We start from the raw sequence: 19,511 nt of genomic DNA, 5'->3' as shown, positions 1-19,511 counted from the left end.
TCAAAAAAGAAATACAAATTTGGGGAACTTAATCATTTTTTGCATACATTATAATGTTTAATGTAAAGTTATTGTAGTTCTGATGATTTTTTATTAAATTGGTTTGATTGCCTTGTAGGGATCTGTATTTTTTTGCCGTAAACCGCATTGATTTTAAATTATTACCGCTTTTATTTGATTTTTATTAAAATTACCAGATAATGTATCAAATAACAAATGACCCAAAAAGTTTTTGTTCTTAAATAAATAGGTCAAAGTTATTAATCTATTTTAATTTCTCACCCACGTAAACTTGTAAATGAATGACTTACCCATTATTCTTCCAAACCAAATAAGTTGCGATTTTAATTACTTTTAATTAAGTTTTATTTATTATTTTTAAATATGAACCTGATTCTCTATTTCTACGTTATATTGAATTAGAAATTATAAATTTAATCCAATTACTTGAAGCCCCATTAGTTGACTTTTAAGGCTTCATTATGCTTTAGTTTGTTAGTCATTGTTGTAGTTTCTTGCTAACTAGTCGTAGTTAGAAGATGTGTGTGTGTTTTTTACTGTGTGTTTTCTAATTAGTTAAAATAGCAGCAAAAATGGTATGTCTAAAATTTGAATTTCATTTAAAACAAATCGATTTTCATTTTTTTAGGACGTGATAGCCTTTTGCCGCTTTGGCTATATTTTAATCTTAGGAACTTTTTTCTTAATGATATGGATTTCTTTAAGTGGAGCGCGCGAAATTGATTTAGTGCGTTACCCTTCATGTTATTTTAATACACTTTGTAAATGTTCAAAAAGTGGTCCTGATTTAGGCATAGTTAGGTGTCAAAATAATCACTTGCCCAGAATTCCAGAAACTGTAAATATCTCAAAAGTGTTTATGCTTCATCTAGAAAATAACAATTTAAAAGTTCTTGAACCCTATTTTCTGCAAAGTACAGGTATATACTTTTCAACAAAATTAAACAAAAACAATTCAAGCTTTTTTGTCACTAGGGTTGTATAAAATTGTAATAAGCAAGAATCCTCTATCATACATTCCTGATGAAACATTTCTGGGACTTGAAAGGTCGTTATGGGAATTAGATTTGAGTCACAATCAGTTAACACGTGTCCCAAATCGCTCAATACGATATTTGCGAAAACTAAGATATTTGGATTTGAGAGGAAATAGTATTACAAGAATATCTCCTGAAAATTGGAGAGGACTTGAAAATTCTCTAACAACATTGATTCTCACCGATAATTACATTACTCATTTACCAATCGACTCATTTTCTGGTTTACCAATGGTGGAAACAATCAATTTGAAAGGAAACAATTTGAAAGAAATCGATCCTTCGGTTTTCAGAGATGGCATGGGTCGATTATCTAATTTAATTCTAGCCGATAATCAACTAACTTCAATTCCTTACCAAGCACTCTCATTTTTAAAATCATTAAGAGAATTAGATTTGAGTTATAATAAAATTAATATAATGCAACCAGCACTAGAAGTGGGTGTACAAAATGCAAATTATAATTTTCTCTTCAATTTGGATTTGTTAAGACTTGATTATAATCAAATAACGATGTTGAAAGCTGCTTCGTTTCAGTATTTTAATGTTTTGAATAAGACTTACCTAGATGGGAATCCTCTTAGTCTTGTTGAGGTATGTAAAAATTTGGAAGTACTATTTTTTATTTTTATATATTTTTCAACAGGAAAATGCATTTCGACAGGCGAAAATCAAAGAACTATATATGAGAAATTGCGGCTTGAAAGAAATATCACCGTTAGCCTTTTCCGGTTTGGAGAATTTTCTCGAAATTTTAGATTTATCGGGTAATCATATTTCGTCTCTTTCTGACGAGATTTTCCAAAGACTGGTGTTGTTGAAAACATTGTCATTGCGGGAAAATACTTTAAAGAAGTTCAATGCCATACAATCACTAAATGGAGCTCGGTTTTCTCTTTACCATCTCGATTTAAGTGGAAATGAGAATGCCCCAATCTCACTTCAAGAGCTAAAAACTTTTAGAAATTTGAGAATTTTATCACTGTCTCGCTTATCTCAACCGAGTCTTTCTTCGGAAGATTTCCGCGATTTTGGGACTGATTTAGAAGAGTTACATATTACTTATGGGGGACTTCAAACAATCAAAAATAATGCTTTCAAATACGTCCACGCTTTAAAGAAATTACAATTTTCTGATAATATAATTTCAGGCATTGAAAACAATGCTTTTGTTGATGTGAGTACGAGTGGAATGTGTAATTTTAACAAAAAATCATAAAAACCGTAGATTGGTGACTCGTTACTCACCTTGAAATTAACTCATGCTTTATCTTCATCGGTCCAAAACCTCCCAAGTGACGCTATAAAAATTTTAAACCGACTGGAAGAACTCGATTTAAGTAATAACCGACTTAGAAATGTCCCAGATAATTCGTTTCATTTTCTAAAAAATTTGAAACAGCTTCATTTACAAGACAATATCATTGAAGTTATCCACAGAGGGACATTTCAGGTATTGAAACGGCACAATAAACAATAAATATAAATGTGTTTCAGGGAGACATTCACCGCGATTTGACTGAAATTTACCTCTCGTTTAACAGCATTCGAAATGTTCAACAACACACATTTTCTGATTTAATCCAACTCGAGCAAATTCATTTAGACGACAATAAAATCGAAAGTTTAGAAAGACGCGCTTTTATGAATCTGAAAAGTCTGAAACGACTGAATTTGAAAGGAAACAAAATCGCCTCTATAGCGTACGAAAGTTTTCAGAATTTGCCCGAACTTGAAGACTTGGATTTGGCTTATAACAGTATCAGTACTCTAGATTTTAACATTTTTGACCAAGTGGGGTCATTAGGAATGTTTCATGTCAATATGAGTCACAATAAATTAATAAATTTGGCCGTCGCTGCTTCAATACCGTTTGAGCAAGACACAGGTAAAAAAACTTCTAACCAAAATTTTATTTTTACGTTATTTAAAACAGTTTGTGTTTACTGTACAGGTTTTGGTGGTTTACAAAACATTAAGGTCTTAGACTTATCATTCAATAACATCACTTCAGTGGCGAAACAATTTTTTAGACCAGTTGAATTATCTCTAACTCAACTTTACTTCGGTCATAATAAACTTTTAAACGCAACTAAAGAACTTTTTGGAAATATGCCACACTTGCAAATTCTTGATTTGTCACACAATTCTTTATATGAATTGGACTTTGATACTTTCAGAAATACGAAAAAGCTTCAGGTGTATATTAACGAAATTTTTTAAATATTTTTTTTAATTTAAGTAATTGTAGTTGCTTGATACGTCGCATAATCGCATTTCTGAGGTCCCGAATGACTTGTTTAAGTTCTTGGGTAACTTGAGGATTGTTGATTTTTCTCATAACAGACTGAGATCTCTACCTGACAATTTATTCAGAGAGACAGGTCTTGAACGTTTGGATGTTTCACACAATTTATTGGCCAAGTTACCATTGACAAGTCTCTCAATTTCTTCAGCTGAAACTTTATGCGAGTTGGACTTGTCCTGGAATAGTATTTCGTCTTTATCACACGGTGGACAATTGTCACGATTTAAAGTATTTTTTTGTTTGGGTAAATAAGGAATGATTAATTTCATTTTTAGAGTCTCTCCTGGTTGGATTTATCTTATAATCGTTTAGGTCAAATCGATGCTGGGACTTTCAAAGGCATCCCAAGACTAGCAAGTCTTAATTTGGGTCACAACAGCCAACTCACCTTAGAAATAAACGGTTTGAGTTTCCAAGGATTAGAATACACTCTTCTTCATTTAAATCTAGACAACGTTTCGTTGTCTCAAGTTAATTATATTATCAACTACTTGAATAATTGTCTAAATGATGTATTACAGGTGCCAACATTATCAACACCTAATCTACTTTCACTATCACTTGCTTTTAATTCTTTGCCAACTGTTGCACTTGAAATAGCAGGGAATATATCGTCACTACGTTATTTAAATTTGGATTACAACGACTTGAGTGCTGTCCCAATAGTGACACACTCATTGACTGAATTGAGGTATTTATCAATGGAAGGTAATCCCATAACAACTTTGAGCAACACGAGTTTGCTAGGAGCTGCGAATCAGTTAGAAGAACTCAATTTAAAAAATATCGATTTGAGTGTTTTGGAAGTAATAATTGTTTTTAGTGACTGTTTAATTCTAAATGAGTTTTGTTTAGTTGGGTGCGTTCTGCAAAATGCAACCGTTGAGGACACTCAGGATTGGTATTTACAGCAATATTAAAAATTATAATATACCCACAATTTTGCAATTTAATGATGGACTTAAGAATCTAGAAATTCTTGTATTTATAGACGTAGTTTGGACTAACTAAAAATTGATTTAATTAATTTTTAGGTGATCAAAGACACAGATACTTTAGATAATGAGATGCGAGGGGCTTGGCCTTTGAAATTACAAAACCTGACTTTAACCGGAAGAGGCTTAAAGAAAATCACCGGAAAAATGTTTCAGGTTTTTGACTCCGACTAATCTTGATTTTTATTATTTTAATTTCGTAGGGGATTCGAAGTCCGACTTTTCATCTTACTCTTTGCAACACCAGCGTTATTAAAATCCCTTTTGACGTTTTTCACAATATGTTGCAAGTGAGAAATGTGAGTGTTGACGTTAGGGATAATCTCCTTTTGAAAAATTTACAAAATCCGTCAACTGGGTCTAAACCCGGCAAACCTAGATCGGCTTTTTTGATTGATTTGAAACTGATGGGTGGAAAGTGGTCTTGTGATTGTGATTTGGGGTATTTGTGATTTTTGCAATTTTTGTAAGTTAATTTAATTTTCTAGATGGGTCGAAGTGTGGGAGCGGAAACGGCGGCAATATTTGTGTCCTAATGTTGCTTCAAGTTTTAATTTTGAGGAATATAATTGTAGACATACTGATGATGGTCTTAGGAATACGCTCTGTGCGAATAAAAATAACCGGAGTTTGGTTGAAGTTCTTAAAAGTGATATTGAGTGTGGTTGGAGTAAAGCTTCAATGGAAAAATTGATGATTTGGCTTGTTATTTTTTGCCAGATTGTTCTAAACATGGTTTAGGATACGTCTGATACCTTATGTGTTCGTTGTTGCACATCCTCGAGTTTGAAACGAAGAAATTAATTTAGATTTGTTTTATTTGGTAGGTACATAATATAATCCCTGAGCAACATATCTAGTTAGACTAAAATAAGTATGTACATTGGATTTGAATGAGAAAAAAATGGTATTTACAAAAAAACATGTACGTAGTTAAGTACTTTATTGTACACTTTTAAATAAATTATAAATAAATATAGTACCCAAATAAATAATGAAACTTTTTGCCCGGGAGTGTCTACTCTATCTCTTTGGCGATACATAAACTTTCACAGTTTTTTCACACTAGTTTGATTCACGACTGTTCTCGTTGCTGGCTTCATTCTGAATCAAGTTTATTGAACTTGGCGAATTGCTATTGCTTGTGTTTAAACTAGCCGAAATCGGTTCAGGAGGTATGAGTCCTTCTTTCATTCGCTTCTTTTGCTTCATTCTTCGATTCTGGAACCAGATTTTCACTTGGGTTTCGTTGAGTTGAAGAGCTGAAGCGATTTCGATTCTTCGTGCTCGAGTTAGGTACTTGTTGAAATGGAATTCTTTCTCAAGTTCGGTCAGTTGTTTATTGGTGAAGTTCGTTCGGCCCGTGTTGAGACAGTTGAGACTTAGCATGCTGGAGGTGTTGGAGCCCAAGCAAGAGTTGCGCGATGCTGGGTTGGGGGTGTCCAGAGATGATGGGTTGCTCGTGGTTGGGAAGTCGGCAGGCGGGATTTTGGGTACTGAAACAAATGTTTCGTGGAATGTAATGTAATCAACGTTGAAAGCAATAATAATAAATTAAATTTAAAATTTGCTTTCTGGGCAGTAAAAACTAAAAATAACTTTGATGATTTGACTTTTTTCTAATTTTGGTTTTACCGTTGCAATATACAGGGTGTCACACGAGTAAAAATGAGCCTGAAAAAATTTTTGAAGCAACCAACATTACATTCCAAAGATAACGTGGATATTAAAATATTTAGTTTTCATAAATACATAGTGACCAAACATCACTTAAAGTCATTAAGAAAAGTCAATTTGACTGATAGAAATTTGGCACAAGTAAAAATACGATTATTATGTTTAACTCATTAAAACGAAATATTTTAATATCCACGTGATCTATGAAATATAATGTAGGTTGCTCCAAAAAAATTTTCAAGCTCATTATTACTCATGGGACACCCTGTACAGGTTTAGTTTTCATTGTCGTTAAGATTTGAATGAGAATGCGGTTTATGAAACATGTTTTTGCCCAAGTTGGGCCTGTAGGAGGAGCAAGATGTCGAAACAAAGGTTTTAATGAAATTAATATTCGTTTTTCTTCCATAAAGATGTTATCATTGGGTTGACATGGAACGGTCTGACACATTGTGACTGCTTCCGTTTCACTTTTATTCGCCTATCTACCTTGCAAATATACATGCATTTTGCATTTAGATTACGTAGGTACTATTTACTTAATATTCATAATTATAATTCAGTTGTAATCGATACTAATTTCCATACTCGTAACTGCTTAATTTAATTCTTTGTTTACAAGTTGTTCTAATTAATTGTTAAATCAGTTTTTTCGATATCGAGTTTAGTGTCTTTTCTTCCTACTAGACTTAATGGAATATTAAAGCTACTGGTACAGTAGATAAAAGCTGCAAAAATATGCGAATATGAATATGTTGTGCTGTCAAGCAGGATTGATCACTCTGTCCCCATAGACTTGTGTTGTGCTAAGCGAAACTGAACAACGATAAAACCGTAGAAAGTATGCAATACGATATAGTAGAGAGCGTGACTATTTGTGAAAATTTCCATCCACTCAGGAAAATTAGACGTTTGACGTCATGTAGCAAGCTAATTCTGTTTTGTTGCTTGACCAGCTGCCGGATTAAACGATTGACCATTTAGGGGAAAGGGTGAAATTGCATTCGGTCTGCAAACAATTGCCAGACTTGGGTAATTTTTTTTCCCGATGTGTGGAAGCTTTTCAAAGTCTGCGAATTCAGCTCGGAACTAATAAACGAAGACAGATTGGTTTTCTTATTAGCTGCTTGCATTCAGCCTCACATTCACCTAATTGAATCTTTCCCTCAATTCATCTTGTTCGCTGGCTTTTTTCAGCGGCAGCCAGATATAGCTAATATCGAAATTGTTTAATTAAATTTAGGAAAAGTTGGTGTCCCAAACTCGTCTCAAAAGATCAAACAAATCGTTCCTTTTCGTCCATTACAGAAATTGCAGCTTGAAACTCGAACCTCCAATACTTTAAAGTGGTTTAATTCATTATGGGAAAATATTGAACATTGAAAGCAATTCTAGACAAACATTTTCCAACCAAACATTTCTTCCATTATGATCAATTGAGGAAAAAGCCAATTTAATTCCACTTTTGTCACCTTATTCTACTACTAATTATATCCGTTTGATGGGACTAGCTCTTTGTGAGGGCATCTCTTTATCAGGCGTGATCACGCTACCCTCAAACACGCACTCAACTCACGCATTCAACTAAAAAAATCGGTACTTTTCGAAATAATTCTTGAGTGGGTAAATGAGATAAGCGATAAGAGAACCAAATGTCGCTTCCTCTGAACTGACAGGATCCTCGAATCGAGTCTCTCGATGCGATAAAATTCATTTTCGTACAGTTTTCTTGTTTTTGGCCGGTTTATAATTGTGTTAAGCCCATGTCATGTTAAAGTCCGTCATCAATAATTACCGCTGTAGCGTGTATTTAACACCGCCCTGTCACAATAGATTAATGAATGTCTCCCCAGACTTGCCCCGTCTTCAGCTTAATTCGAAATTATCAAAACCGTTTCGGCAATTAGAGACACGTTTGTATTTTGCAATCGAAAAGATCAATTTCTCGACGAAACATGATACAAAAAAGTTTAAGATATCCGTATCACTAGTGTCTCAAAACTGACAGCTTAACCAGTCGTGGTAAATTGGTCCAATGAGCAGGTTGTTGCTTTTTAGATCGAGATAAGGCCGTTTGCGTTTCAGAGAGCGACGGAGTCAAAACACTGATGACATCCGAATTAAAATTGTGATAAATCTGAAATTGCTTAATTCGAAGTATGTAATAGGAGGGATTAGGGGATTAAACCTGGTTTAGCGCTTAAATTTCTTAGGACTTAACGAGATTAAATGCAAAAGTGTCAATGTGATAAGAGAACAAGTGATGCATTAAATTTTTGATTTTGTGACACTGTAATCTTGGATTTCGTTTGTTGTCATGTGTGCAAAAAGTTAAGTATGAATAATTACTTCTATTATAAATATGACGAGATTTATGGGAATTAACAGATCTTTTGTTTTTTTAATTTTTTTAAATTTTTGTTTATTTTAGATACTTTGTAAACTAAGTACTGTATCGGTAAAATAATAGTTTATTATATTACAAATATGTAGAAAAATTAATTCTCATGTATTTGCAAACATGTATTACGTTTGTAAAAAGAAAACTAAGGAAATAAAAAATGAGTTTATACACTTACTCTTACTTACAAACAAATTTTAATCATTACCATTAGAACTTTCGCTTTTTTCTAATAATTTTTGAAAATTTTAATTTTGACAATCTGATAAAAAAGCTTATTATAAATAGTTTCCATATTTTTTATTTTTTTTTAAACGCGTCCTGTTTAAAACGTTGTTTTTCTAACAATAACGGTCTATTTGTTTGTGTGTTAATAATTATTTAAATATGATTTATTTTTGCATTATTTTTTATTATTGCTTTTGATCAGAGTTTATTTTCATTACCCTTTTTGTATTTTTGTGGCAAATTAAGGAGGAAAGGGGTCGGTTTTGCCCCAAAATCTGATACTAAACCTGAGGCAATATTGCGCATCACTCGAGCAAAACTAAATAAAGATTTAATGGATTTCGTCCTCGACTGTTTGTTTTAGTTGCAGTGATATTCACCCTCTAACACATTGGCGTGCGTGACCTGCCCTGAGTTAATATTTGAAAAATACGTGACTTGCGAAATTTGACTAATGAATGCAACTTTTCAAAGATTTCTATCTATAATAAATAATAGAAGCTCATTTATAAAACTTTTGGTAATTAGCTTGTAAAAATTTAATAACGGAAATAATAAAAGTGATAGATTGCTTTTGGTAATTTATATTTTTTTGTAAAAATTATCTCCGGCACTGTTAAATGCTTCCAACCAGATGATGAGGTAATAGTAAATACAGCTGATGAAAAGTCAACAGAAGTGTTGACAGAGCCTGGCTTGATCAGAAGTCTCTAAAAGCCTTGTCAAAGATTTTTACAAGGTCACAATTGTCATTTCTGTGCCAGCACATTTTTACGTTTCGATCAATAGAATTGCCGTCAATCTGAATAATTTTTATTCGTTTTTATCGCTTCTAATGCATGGAATCGTAATTATTTTGTAATTTTGTTCGAAAACTGATTTCGATGTCAAACGATTTCAAAACATATTGATACAGTATTGGTTTTATGTGGGATTAGATGATTAGATAAAGCGGATTACTAGTGGCAAAATTATATGAACTTAAGGCTTAAACTAATACAATATACGTCAAATATTTTTTATTCAATGATTTATTATCAAGTTTTAGATAATGATTTGTTTATATTTTGTGCAAGGTGTCGAAGACTCATTTCCAATGATTTTAATTGATTTTCTCAAAAGCAATTTAATAAATTAAGGGTTGCTCGACATTAGTTTTACTAGGCCAATTATAGAATACTGTACTAACATTTTTTTCAATATTAGGTATTCTCTAGAAAGCTTTTAGTAGAACGCTCGTATCAGGTCGCGTGGATCAGAAAATGTCGAGATCTCATCAAAGTGGCCTTTCAAATTTGACATCGGTCACATGTATATATTAGCCATATATTTTTATTTACATACGGGTGAAATACCGCCGGCTAAAGAACCCTTATTTATAATGGGCCATTTTTTAGGTTTTAAATTGCTTTTACACTTCTGATTCCAACTATATACCGGGTGTTTCACACAACTTTACGAAGCTTGCGCCTAAACACCCAAATATACAAAAATCACAAAACAGTGGATACAAAAAATATAAATTTTATTATTTAATTTTTGGAAACCTATGACAGTAGTCATCATGTCAAACTGTGTTATTACAAGTCATAAACTGCAGTTTTTTAGAAACAATTATTTGTTCTATCACGAGACGGTATGAATATGATTCTAGTTTATCTTAATCACTAACTAACTGAAAACGTTGTAATTTTTAAAAGGGTGAACAAACCATAGAAGATTATCCAATTTTTCAAAATTTGTGTATATGTATTATTGAATGCATCTTCATGCGCAGGCCTCGTAAAATTATGTGAAACACCCTGTATGACTAGTTAGCAAAAATATTTTAAAAATTTAATCTTATCCATGTTTTATAAAAAGTTATTTATAAAAATAGTTTATCAATGTTTTTGATTAGCAATAAACTTGTGTAGTAAATCAAAACTTGCTACTGCTAACTCTGTATCTAAAGATTTTAAAATTTTTTACATGTATTTAATAAATCTGAAGTTTAGTTGTGTTTAAAAACATCTTATGTATTTACTAGAGGTACATACCTACATATTTATTTTTTTCTGAATTATTTATTTTTTTCTTATTTCATTCTCATAATGAAATGAAAGTAAGCTAGAATGTTAGAGAAATACTTGTAGAGAGACAGTTAAAAATGATTTATAGAACTGTGTCAGGTAAAGAATAAATCTAAAAACACCTTCATTTATCTTCATTACAAGTTTGATATGTTGACAATTCTAACAAGTAATATATGCAGTGTGTAAGTAGGCAGATCAGTTAGAAATCTTGTTTGAATTTAACTTCTTTGTTTAATTATTTTATTATTATATTTTATTTTAATTAGGCACACCTTTAATTTTATAAATTAAAAAATCAAAATCAAACAAAGTAAATGTTGCAACTTTTTAATCTTATTGTATGTACAGGATGCGCCAGAACTCGCATCAGGTAAGATTTCAGGAACATGGAAGAAATGTTAAAAAAATTCTATCTAGGTATAAAAATGGAGTTTAAATTTTGCACTTTGTCTCTATTTATTTTTTTCAAATTTTTGTTTGATTTTGGTGTTACATTAATTTTTATTTATTGTTACTGGCGAGGTTGCTATATACTTGTTTATGTTTTTTTTAAAAAGTCACAAAAATATTGTGAAACATTTTTACTTCATTTTCTGTGCTTTGTATATAATAAATGTATTACAAAACTACTTTCTGAATTTTGCATCATTCTTGAAATTAAAATGTTTAAATTTTTTATTATAAAGTTAGTACTGAATAACTTTAGTCTTGATTTTGAAATTTTTATTGATGGGTCGTTTATGTTTCCAAAGTTCTATCAAGTGCAAGTTCTGCAACATTCCGTTTCCTGTGATGTGTCTCAGTTTTTTTAAGTTTGTTATTTGAAAATCTTACTATAGTTATTATTTTTCTGATTTAAATTTTTTACTTTTTTTATTTAATAGTAGGGTAAATCCAAAAGAGATAGACCAACAGTATAGATGGGCTTTTGAACTTAGAGTTTTTCTGGCGCTCCATAGCAAAATGTAAATCCTAATGTTTTAAGTTACTGTAAGAGAGCGCTAGGAAAACGCATGGGTCTAATACAAAATTATGTATAAGCATTTTACGCACAACTTTGATCAGAAAATATAGTGGCTTGCATACACCTAACAGGTGTTTATTTAAATTTGGCGTCATAGTTGGCGGTGATTTGAGTGTGTTGCGAACGGATCACAATTATTAATACGTCCCGCAAGGTATCAAATGTCAGATTAATAATTTTCAATACGATGGCTTGTTTACAATCAAACTTTCATGGATATCTTTGACACCACATTTAAAAAAACACCCGTTACAATCATCTCAGTTTAATGGTGGCAAGTTTAAGCAAAAACATATTAATATGATGTATAGCTCAAATTATAACCAGTCTTCTACTCAAAGTTGTGCAGATGTAATTTAGTAATTTATCTCTTTTCTCGCATCGGAGAAAGATGGACCACCGTTATTGAAGATAGTTTTTTTTGGTAATTTTTAGTGGAAGCATGCTTACAATTTACATTAGAAAAATACAGAGTGGAATTTTTAACTGGAATAAAATTCATAATTTGAATACAAGCGATTTTTATAAAAAATCCTGAAAAAATCTTATAAGATTGGTTTTATTTTTTATCACATAGGTTTTGAAAATGATCAGAAAATAAATAGTACATTGTATTCCTTGCAAAACGACCTTTCAAACGAGATATCATTTCTCAAATCATTACATTTGAAAAAAAAAAGTTATGTGGCTGTGCATTTTAGAAAGCAGATAAACAAAAACCATAAATGTCAAATGATGCACAAGGAAAAATAAAAATAGACCTGTTTCTGGATTTTTTACAAAAATTGCTTATGAATTTTATTCCAGTTAAAAATTCCACTCTGTATAAAGAAACGTACGGTAAAAAAATACAAAACATTGTAACTGCAGTAAAAAATGGAGGTAAACGAAGCTACTACAACAATTATTATCACACCAAAGACAACATTTTTAAAGTTAGTGAACTGAATTCGCAAATGATGTATACAAGGTGATTCTTAAATAGACCGACAAAATTTTATCCTTAATAGTATCAAATGAGAACATGCTGGAAAAAATATTTAAAAAATTCTTTGTTTAAACGTTCTCCACATAAAATTTATTAAAATTATTTTCGAAGTAAAGCGTACGCCACTGATGTGTTAGCACAGGTAGTGGAAACCATGGTATTAACGTGATGAAAATGTACTTGATCATTACAACAATTCATAAACGCCGTAAGTGGCACGGATCAAGGGCGTTTTGCCCCTAAAAGGTATAAACGTAAAAAGGGTACAGTTTGGCTCCATTTATCCTTAGAAAGCTGTGATAAATTTTGTCGGTATATTTAAGAATCACCCTGTATAAATAGATACAGATGCGTCAGCAATAAAGAAAACATTGTTACGAAAAAAATATATTTAAATGGAAAGTATTAGTGGTCAGTCTCAACCTCACAATGTGGAAGAGATGGAAAAAATATAGTAATTTATAGTGTTTTTTGTTTTGTTATTTTTATAAGTTGTCTAAAAGTCCATGCTATTAGAAAGTACATTCGTAGTTTGAATTGAAATAAAAATCATAATTTTACAGCAGGTTTTTCAAAATGTGGTCTACCTCTCCTGGAGTTACCCTACAAGTTAAAATGTCATCAAGATGTGCGATTACCGCTGTTATATCTGTAGTAAAGTTTTGTAATTAGCTTAATTCTATTTAAAAATAGCGCATTGTCATCGACTGAAACTTTGGGAATAATTCAAGTGGCTGGGTTTTAGTTTATTTCCTGAGGCTCGCATGTCAGATACGAGGTCCGTGCCGTAGACGACAGGCACGCAACTCGCTTCGAGTTAACTGACCAACAACCCACGCGCTGTGACTACTGTCACACGACTTTTTTCTACGATATGCTCAATTTCAAAATAATAAGCAAGTTGAATCCGAGCGAGAAAAATTGCCACGACGTGTGTGCATAAGCCCAGAAAAAAAACAATTCTTTTCGCGCTATGCACAATGTGGGATATCGTAATTAAATGTGAGAAGAAGTGTAATTAAGCGATGAGTGTAACACCACAAATTGATCGGGGTGTCATGTGGATACAAAGTACGCAAGGGGCAATTTACGTAAGGGTCAAGTGTAGTTATCACCGACCGAGATCTGACATGGCATGCATAATCGATTTCACTAAATGAAATTTACAAGGAGAACAAGAATGTTGGAATAGTCATGCTTGCAACATTGTATGGTAGCGAGAGTCGTAAATTAGGGAGGTTTTTATTTCGCGAGAAACGTGTTTCACTTTACAGCGGATTAAACGCACTGATGTGCGTTATGGGTTTGAAAAGGTTCAGAATGCAATTTCCTATTAAGATGTTCTTAATTTGCAACTGCATGATGCGACTGGGCTTTGAATATTAAAATCTAATTTTATTGGTGGAGTTTTGGCCAATAATAGGCATTAATTTGAGATTTAAAATTGTAAGAATCATCTACTTTGAAGTCTATGATGGGTTAAAGGATTTAGGCTGTATATAAAAATGCCATATAAGGTAAGATACCAGGAACATGCAAAAAATGTTAAAAAAATTTTATCTATAAAAATTTCGAAGTTATGAGAGTTTAAAGTTTGCACTTTGACTCTATTTATTTCTGTTGGAAAAATAATTTTCCAAGTCTTTTTGCAATAGGCTATTAAAAGAGGAAACAAGGAAGCTGTAGATTGTAACTTTATTCAATGTTATTTGTGGCTTTTATTGGCAAGATTTTTGTACCTTTACTAAATAATTGTAAAAAAACATATACAAGATCATCAGAATCATTAAATAGGCATAAAACATGTCAAATGTCAAAAAATAAATGTCAACATTTTTTGACAGAATTTTTTAAACATTTTATTCATGTTCCTGGTATCTTACCTTACTTGAAAATTTTCTCTGGGGCGTGAGTTCTAGCGCACCCTGTATTTACCTACTGTACCTTTATTTACATTCAAAAAAGGTGTTTGTTAGAACAGTTCTACAGTTCTACCTGGATAAAATTTATTATTGTATTTGCACTAAAATGATTTAGTCTGGATCAGTATTTGATTAAATGTGGATTAATTAATTAGCAACACTACTTTATATTGATGACTTTTGTAATCAGTTTCAGCAAGGTAGGGCAGAATAAAATCAGATGTAAAAAATAGTTTTTGTTTAAATTCACATATGTTAATAGATTAGCAATAACTAATAAAATTAATACATAAGAGGTGTGAATTCGTTTTTTGGGAGTTTTAACAAAAATATGTATGTATGTTGTTTGTAACAACCTAAAACGTTTTTGCGGACTCATCAGCTCTTCCAGACTTGGATTTGCCTCGTCTGGAGACAAGAACAATTCGTCCGCAAAAACTGTATTTTAGGCACTTGTAACAAAAATAACTAAATTTTCCTTATTTGAATGTTTATAGTTTCTGAGGTGTAGAGGGTTTAGTAACACCAACTGTAAACAAATATGATCTCTCATTAGATTAGTTCTTCAAAATCTATACTCCAAATAAGTTAAAAACGGCAAAAACAGCCACAGAAAAAAATGTCCTCATATTAAAAAAAATAATAAGGTTAAAATTTTGCAACATTTTTTGGTCGAATATAACACCAAACTTCATTACCACATCACCGACTATTAGCAATGTAAACTATGCAATAAAATAGTCCAATGATAGGTAAATAACTATTATTTGTCACTGTTGAAAAACAGATGAAACATGTAACTCTTAATGAAAATAAAAGAAAAAACTTTACATCAGCTTGTTTGTATCTACAGGTAGAAACTTTTTTTGCCAATTACGATAGAGTAAGAAAATATAATTGAAAATAATGACCTCTGTAGGTTATTGTTATATGATACTTCTTAATCACATATTTAATAATAATTTAGTTTTTAAAAATTATTTGATTTTTCTATCTAAAATTTATTTATTGAAACCAAAATTCGTATAATTTATTAGTATTATTATTATTCAATACATATAAAATAAACAATAAAAAATACGAATTAAAAAAAAATCAAAATTTGTAAGCAACATATTACAGCACATTATGAAGAGACCTATTTTTGAAGTATGTCTACTGCTTGGTTTATCTTACCTATTTTCTTTTGGAGTGACCGAAAAATGATGACCAAAGTCCCCAATAGTACAGAATAACTATTTTCTATAGTATATACATATTTAGTTTTGAGAATATTTATAAATGTAATTTTTAAAGGTATAATGAATCTAAATAATAAATCACATCGTTGAAATTCTCTTGAACGCGCAAACATATAGTCATTCTTTTTTGTATTTTCTCATATGTAGGTATAGTATTTTTAAATATTTTAAGTTAAATGTAAAGTAGAGTTGTAAATATTTGTACAGCGTTTTATGACGAAGGCAATAAAGAGAATATTTTTAATATTATGTTTTATTTAGAATTTTATTTAGACAAAGACAACTATTTTTTTTGAATTTGTTCATTTTATAATAATTTTCATTATACCAAATAAATTAAACAGTTTTTTTCAAGCTATACAAATTCTAATTGCAAAATAACAAAAATAATAAAATTTAATTTTGAATAATGATATTTTGATGAACTTATCACGTAACTTCTATCCAAAAACATGTAATTGTGTTACAGTAATTATTTTTCTCACCTACAGATGATAATTGTTTGATATTAATAACAATTGACATTTGTTTTATTAAATTATGAAACGCATAATCTATTTTTATTTCAATTATTGTCAAAATTAATAAAAATAAGTCATAAACACTTAAAGTCAACAATATTCCAGTCGCTTTGCGTCGCTAAACTAGACTACAATAAACAAATGTAACGAAACATTTCCGCTGTAATCAACAAGATAAAACTCGAGATGACAATCATTTTACAATTTTTACAAAATTAAACTATTTTATCTATTTACTCACCTGTTGGTTTTGGTACATTCCTTTTGACTTGCATCCACTTATACGTTGGTAACACTGGTTGTGGTTGAGGAACCGAATTCAAATTATGCATAACGTGTTGTCTCATCCTCCCATCTCCCTGTAATGTTTCCTCTTTATACCTCTGGAGATGTTGGTACTCCATGCAGGAGTTTGTGGGTGTGTTAGTTGCCCCAATATGATACCCGGAGTCAACCTCCAATTGGTACTTGTTTTCGTGGAGAAAATGGTGTTGGTGTCCATCACCCACTTCCTCATGGTGTCTTAACAACATGTTTTCATGGGTTCTTTGATACGGTTCGTTGTAATTTTGATGGTTGATAGGAGGGTAGTTTGAGTTACCATAATCTAAGTTTGTGTAACTTAATCCTGTCTCTGTGTTGATTATGGGATTGTCTTGAGGGATAGCCTGGTGATGATAGTATACTTCTTGGGGCGACGGTGGTGTTTCCTCCGACCCGGTGTATCCATATGGGTCTTCGTAGTGGTAATTGGAGTAGTGTGGAGGCATTTGCTGGGCGTTTGGTATATCACTGGGGTAGTTGTAGTAGTTATCGGATGGGTATGTCCCATGTTGACTGTGATGGCCGTACATCCCAACGTCCATCATCATCATTTTCATCAAGTCGGCACTGCACACACGTCACATGGCAAGCACTCGATTGTTTATGCTGTTGCACGGCAGACGGGATATGTGTCAGAGGGAGGAGCTTGCTTCTGCGCGCTTTGAACGATCGACCAATGAGGGAACAGCCACACAAAGATCATTTGATGCTGGATGAGGGATTGGTCTGGATCCAGCCATCATTGTGCCGTTTTATAAGGGAACATTTCAATCCCAGTGAATGGTACAAGTGTCAGCTACTGTGTGTGACATGACAGCTCGCCTTGTATTGTTCGCATGTGGCGTTTCTAATGGGCTGGGGCCGAGATCCTTATCGACTTATTCATATTGAGATGCTGGAGAAGAAATTTTTGAATGATTTAAGAAAAGTTTGATTTTCGAAATGTAATAATTTAATAATTTACTGAGTGGTGGCAAGATGGGACTTTGGGGTCTTTCCCGCTGTTAAGTTGAGAGGGAATAAAAAATTTACGGTTAAGTATATTAAAGTGAGTCCCTAATGCATTTTCCATAAAATTGAAATTATCAGAGCCTATATGTTAGGAACAGTGTTAAAATCAACTAAAGGAAGAGTGTTTATATTAAATGTTTAAAACTATTCAGATGAAGTCAAGTTGTAATCTTATTTCATTAATTATTTATAGGTCAGGTAGGTATCAAAGGTTATTACAATTTTTTCCTTAGTTTTTTACAGATTAATTTTTATAATAATTTATTAAAATAACTTAATAAATAAATAAAGAAAAAAGAAGTGCTGTTTAAAAAATGTATTTTTTTTAAATCACTTCAATGTTTTTGCTTACCTAATTACCTGTATAAATTGAGGCTCTATTTCCTATAGGAAATTATTATTTATTTAACAATCCAATCTAAATAATTTTTATGGACAAAGGTTTAAATGAAGTCTGTTTAACCGGGGCATATTTCTGTGGATACAAAATTTGCAAAAAACTGCTTATAGGTACCTACAGATTTTTCATTTTCTTACCAAGACATTGAAAATCAGGAATATAGCGGAATTCTAGTTTGATTTTTTATCTCAGGTACGCATTTGATAGTTTTTTCAAAACTACCCTAAACCAGTCAGTATAAATATACCTACTGCAAATGCATCAACATCACGAGCGCGATCAAGTTTATTGGTTGATTATTTACTACTACCAACAAAATTTATGAGCCCAAAGATCACACATCATCAAATTATGGCTATGTATCTTCTAGAAATATGTATAAATGGGCCATCTTTTCTTTTCCATACTTATTATATTTGAATTCCAATACATTTAATCTCGACCAAGAGTTATGCATCATAACGTATGCTGATGGCAATAAATACGAATTAAATAGTATTAGTGATAAATTCTACCTGTTGAAAATGAAGTGTCTAAAATTCAGAAAGTGTTCAAATCAAAATGATTAAGTAGCTTCTTATTTTTTTACACATGGTGTATACAGTAATCTGTCACATACCTAGGCCCTACCGCTTTACGCCATAATAATTTCAACCTTGTCTATATAAAATCATTACGAAAATACAAGCCTGGGTTATTTCTCGTCTATGGCCATCTCTTCTAGACTTACCTTAAGTCATATTTTTGTTAAAAACAAGGCTAAAACCATGTCTATAAGATCATTACGAAAACACAAGCCTGTTTCTCCTCTATGACAATTTCTCATAGACTTGGGTACTCTATAAGTCATATTTTTGTTAAAAAAGGTTAAAAAAGTAATGACCCAAAAACTGGAAGAGCTTCATTGCCAAAGGACATGTATAGCTTTTACAAGACTTTCATTTACACTATCATATCAATGAGTGTATTTTTGTCTCTTAAACATGCAAAGTTTCATAATAATCGAATAAACGTTAGCATCACAAATATTTCTAAAAAATAATTTTTATACCGATTTTTGGAATTTTTTTTTATTTTTTGAGGTGGGTTATAAACACTGTGCTATCTATTCTCATTTGTAGAGGGGTATTTGTGTTTAAAATTATGCCATAGATTTTTAATTCACCTGATATATATTTTGTAATTGTTAACAAAATAAATGCTTATTTGTGTTAAGTTTAACAAATATTTAATGAATACATATTATTTAGCAATTTAATAAATAAAGTAATTATTTAAAACTAATTACACAGGGCGACAAAAAAAAGTCATGTCGTGACAACTTGACAAATTATATAT

The 19,511-nt window shown here is 31.6% G+C and overlaps 2 protein-coding genes across 3 annotated transcripts; one reads left to right on the top strand and one right to left on the bottom strand.

The window, feature by feature from the left end:
• The first annotated feature begins 500 nt into the window (after positions 1–500).
• On the top strand, positions 501–5,347 carry LOC123007065 (chaoptin). 2 transcript variants are annotated; one of them, XM_044402096.1, is made up of 14 exons: positions 501–596; positions 650–941; positions 997–1,652; positions 1,705–2,235; positions 2,287–2,511; positions 2,556–2,946; positions 3,013–3,257; positions 3,310–3,594; positions 3,642–3,836; positions 3,888–4,172; positions 4,222–4,347; positions 4,401–4,517; positions 4,565–4,803; positions 4,850–5,347. In XM_044402096.1, exons 1-14 carry the CDS (start codon positions 594–596, stop codon positions 5,100–5,102), a joined length of 3,843 nt encoding a protein of 1,280 aa, XP_044258031.1. In that variant the 5' UTR covers positions 501–593; the 3' UTR covers positions 5,103–5,347. The 2 variants fall into 2 exon arrangements, with proteins under 2 accessions (XP_044258031.1, XP_044258030.1); XM_044402095.1 differs by having other exon boundaries at positions 2,995–3,257.
• On the bottom strand, positions 5,288–17,348 carry LOC123007068 (homeobox protein Hox-B1b). Its single transcript, XM_044402098.1, has 2 exons — positions 16,680–17,348; positions 5,288–5,857 (listed from the first exon to the last, which is right to left on the bottom strand). Exons 1-2 carry the CDS (start codon positions 17,317–17,319, stop codon positions 5,427–5,429), a joined length of 1,071 nt encoding a protein of 356 aa, XP_044258033.1. The 5' UTR covers positions 17,320–17,348; the 3' UTR covers positions 5,288–5,426.
• Between the last annotated feature and the right edge of the window lie 2,163 nt (positions 17,349–19,511).

Source organism: Tribolium madens, unplaced genomic scaffold (assembly GCF_015345945.1).
Source record: "Tribolium madens isolate multiple individuals breed KSU strain unplaced genomic scaffold, Tmad_KSU_1.1 Scaffold_3;HRSCAF=73;Tcas5.2_LG2, whole genome shotgun sequence".
In the NCBI taxonomy this organism is placed as follows: Eukaryota; Metazoa; Arthropoda; class Insecta; order Coleoptera; family Tenebrionidae; genus Tribolium; species Tribolium madens.
This window is presented reverse-complemented; position numbering and strand designations above follow the sequence as displayed.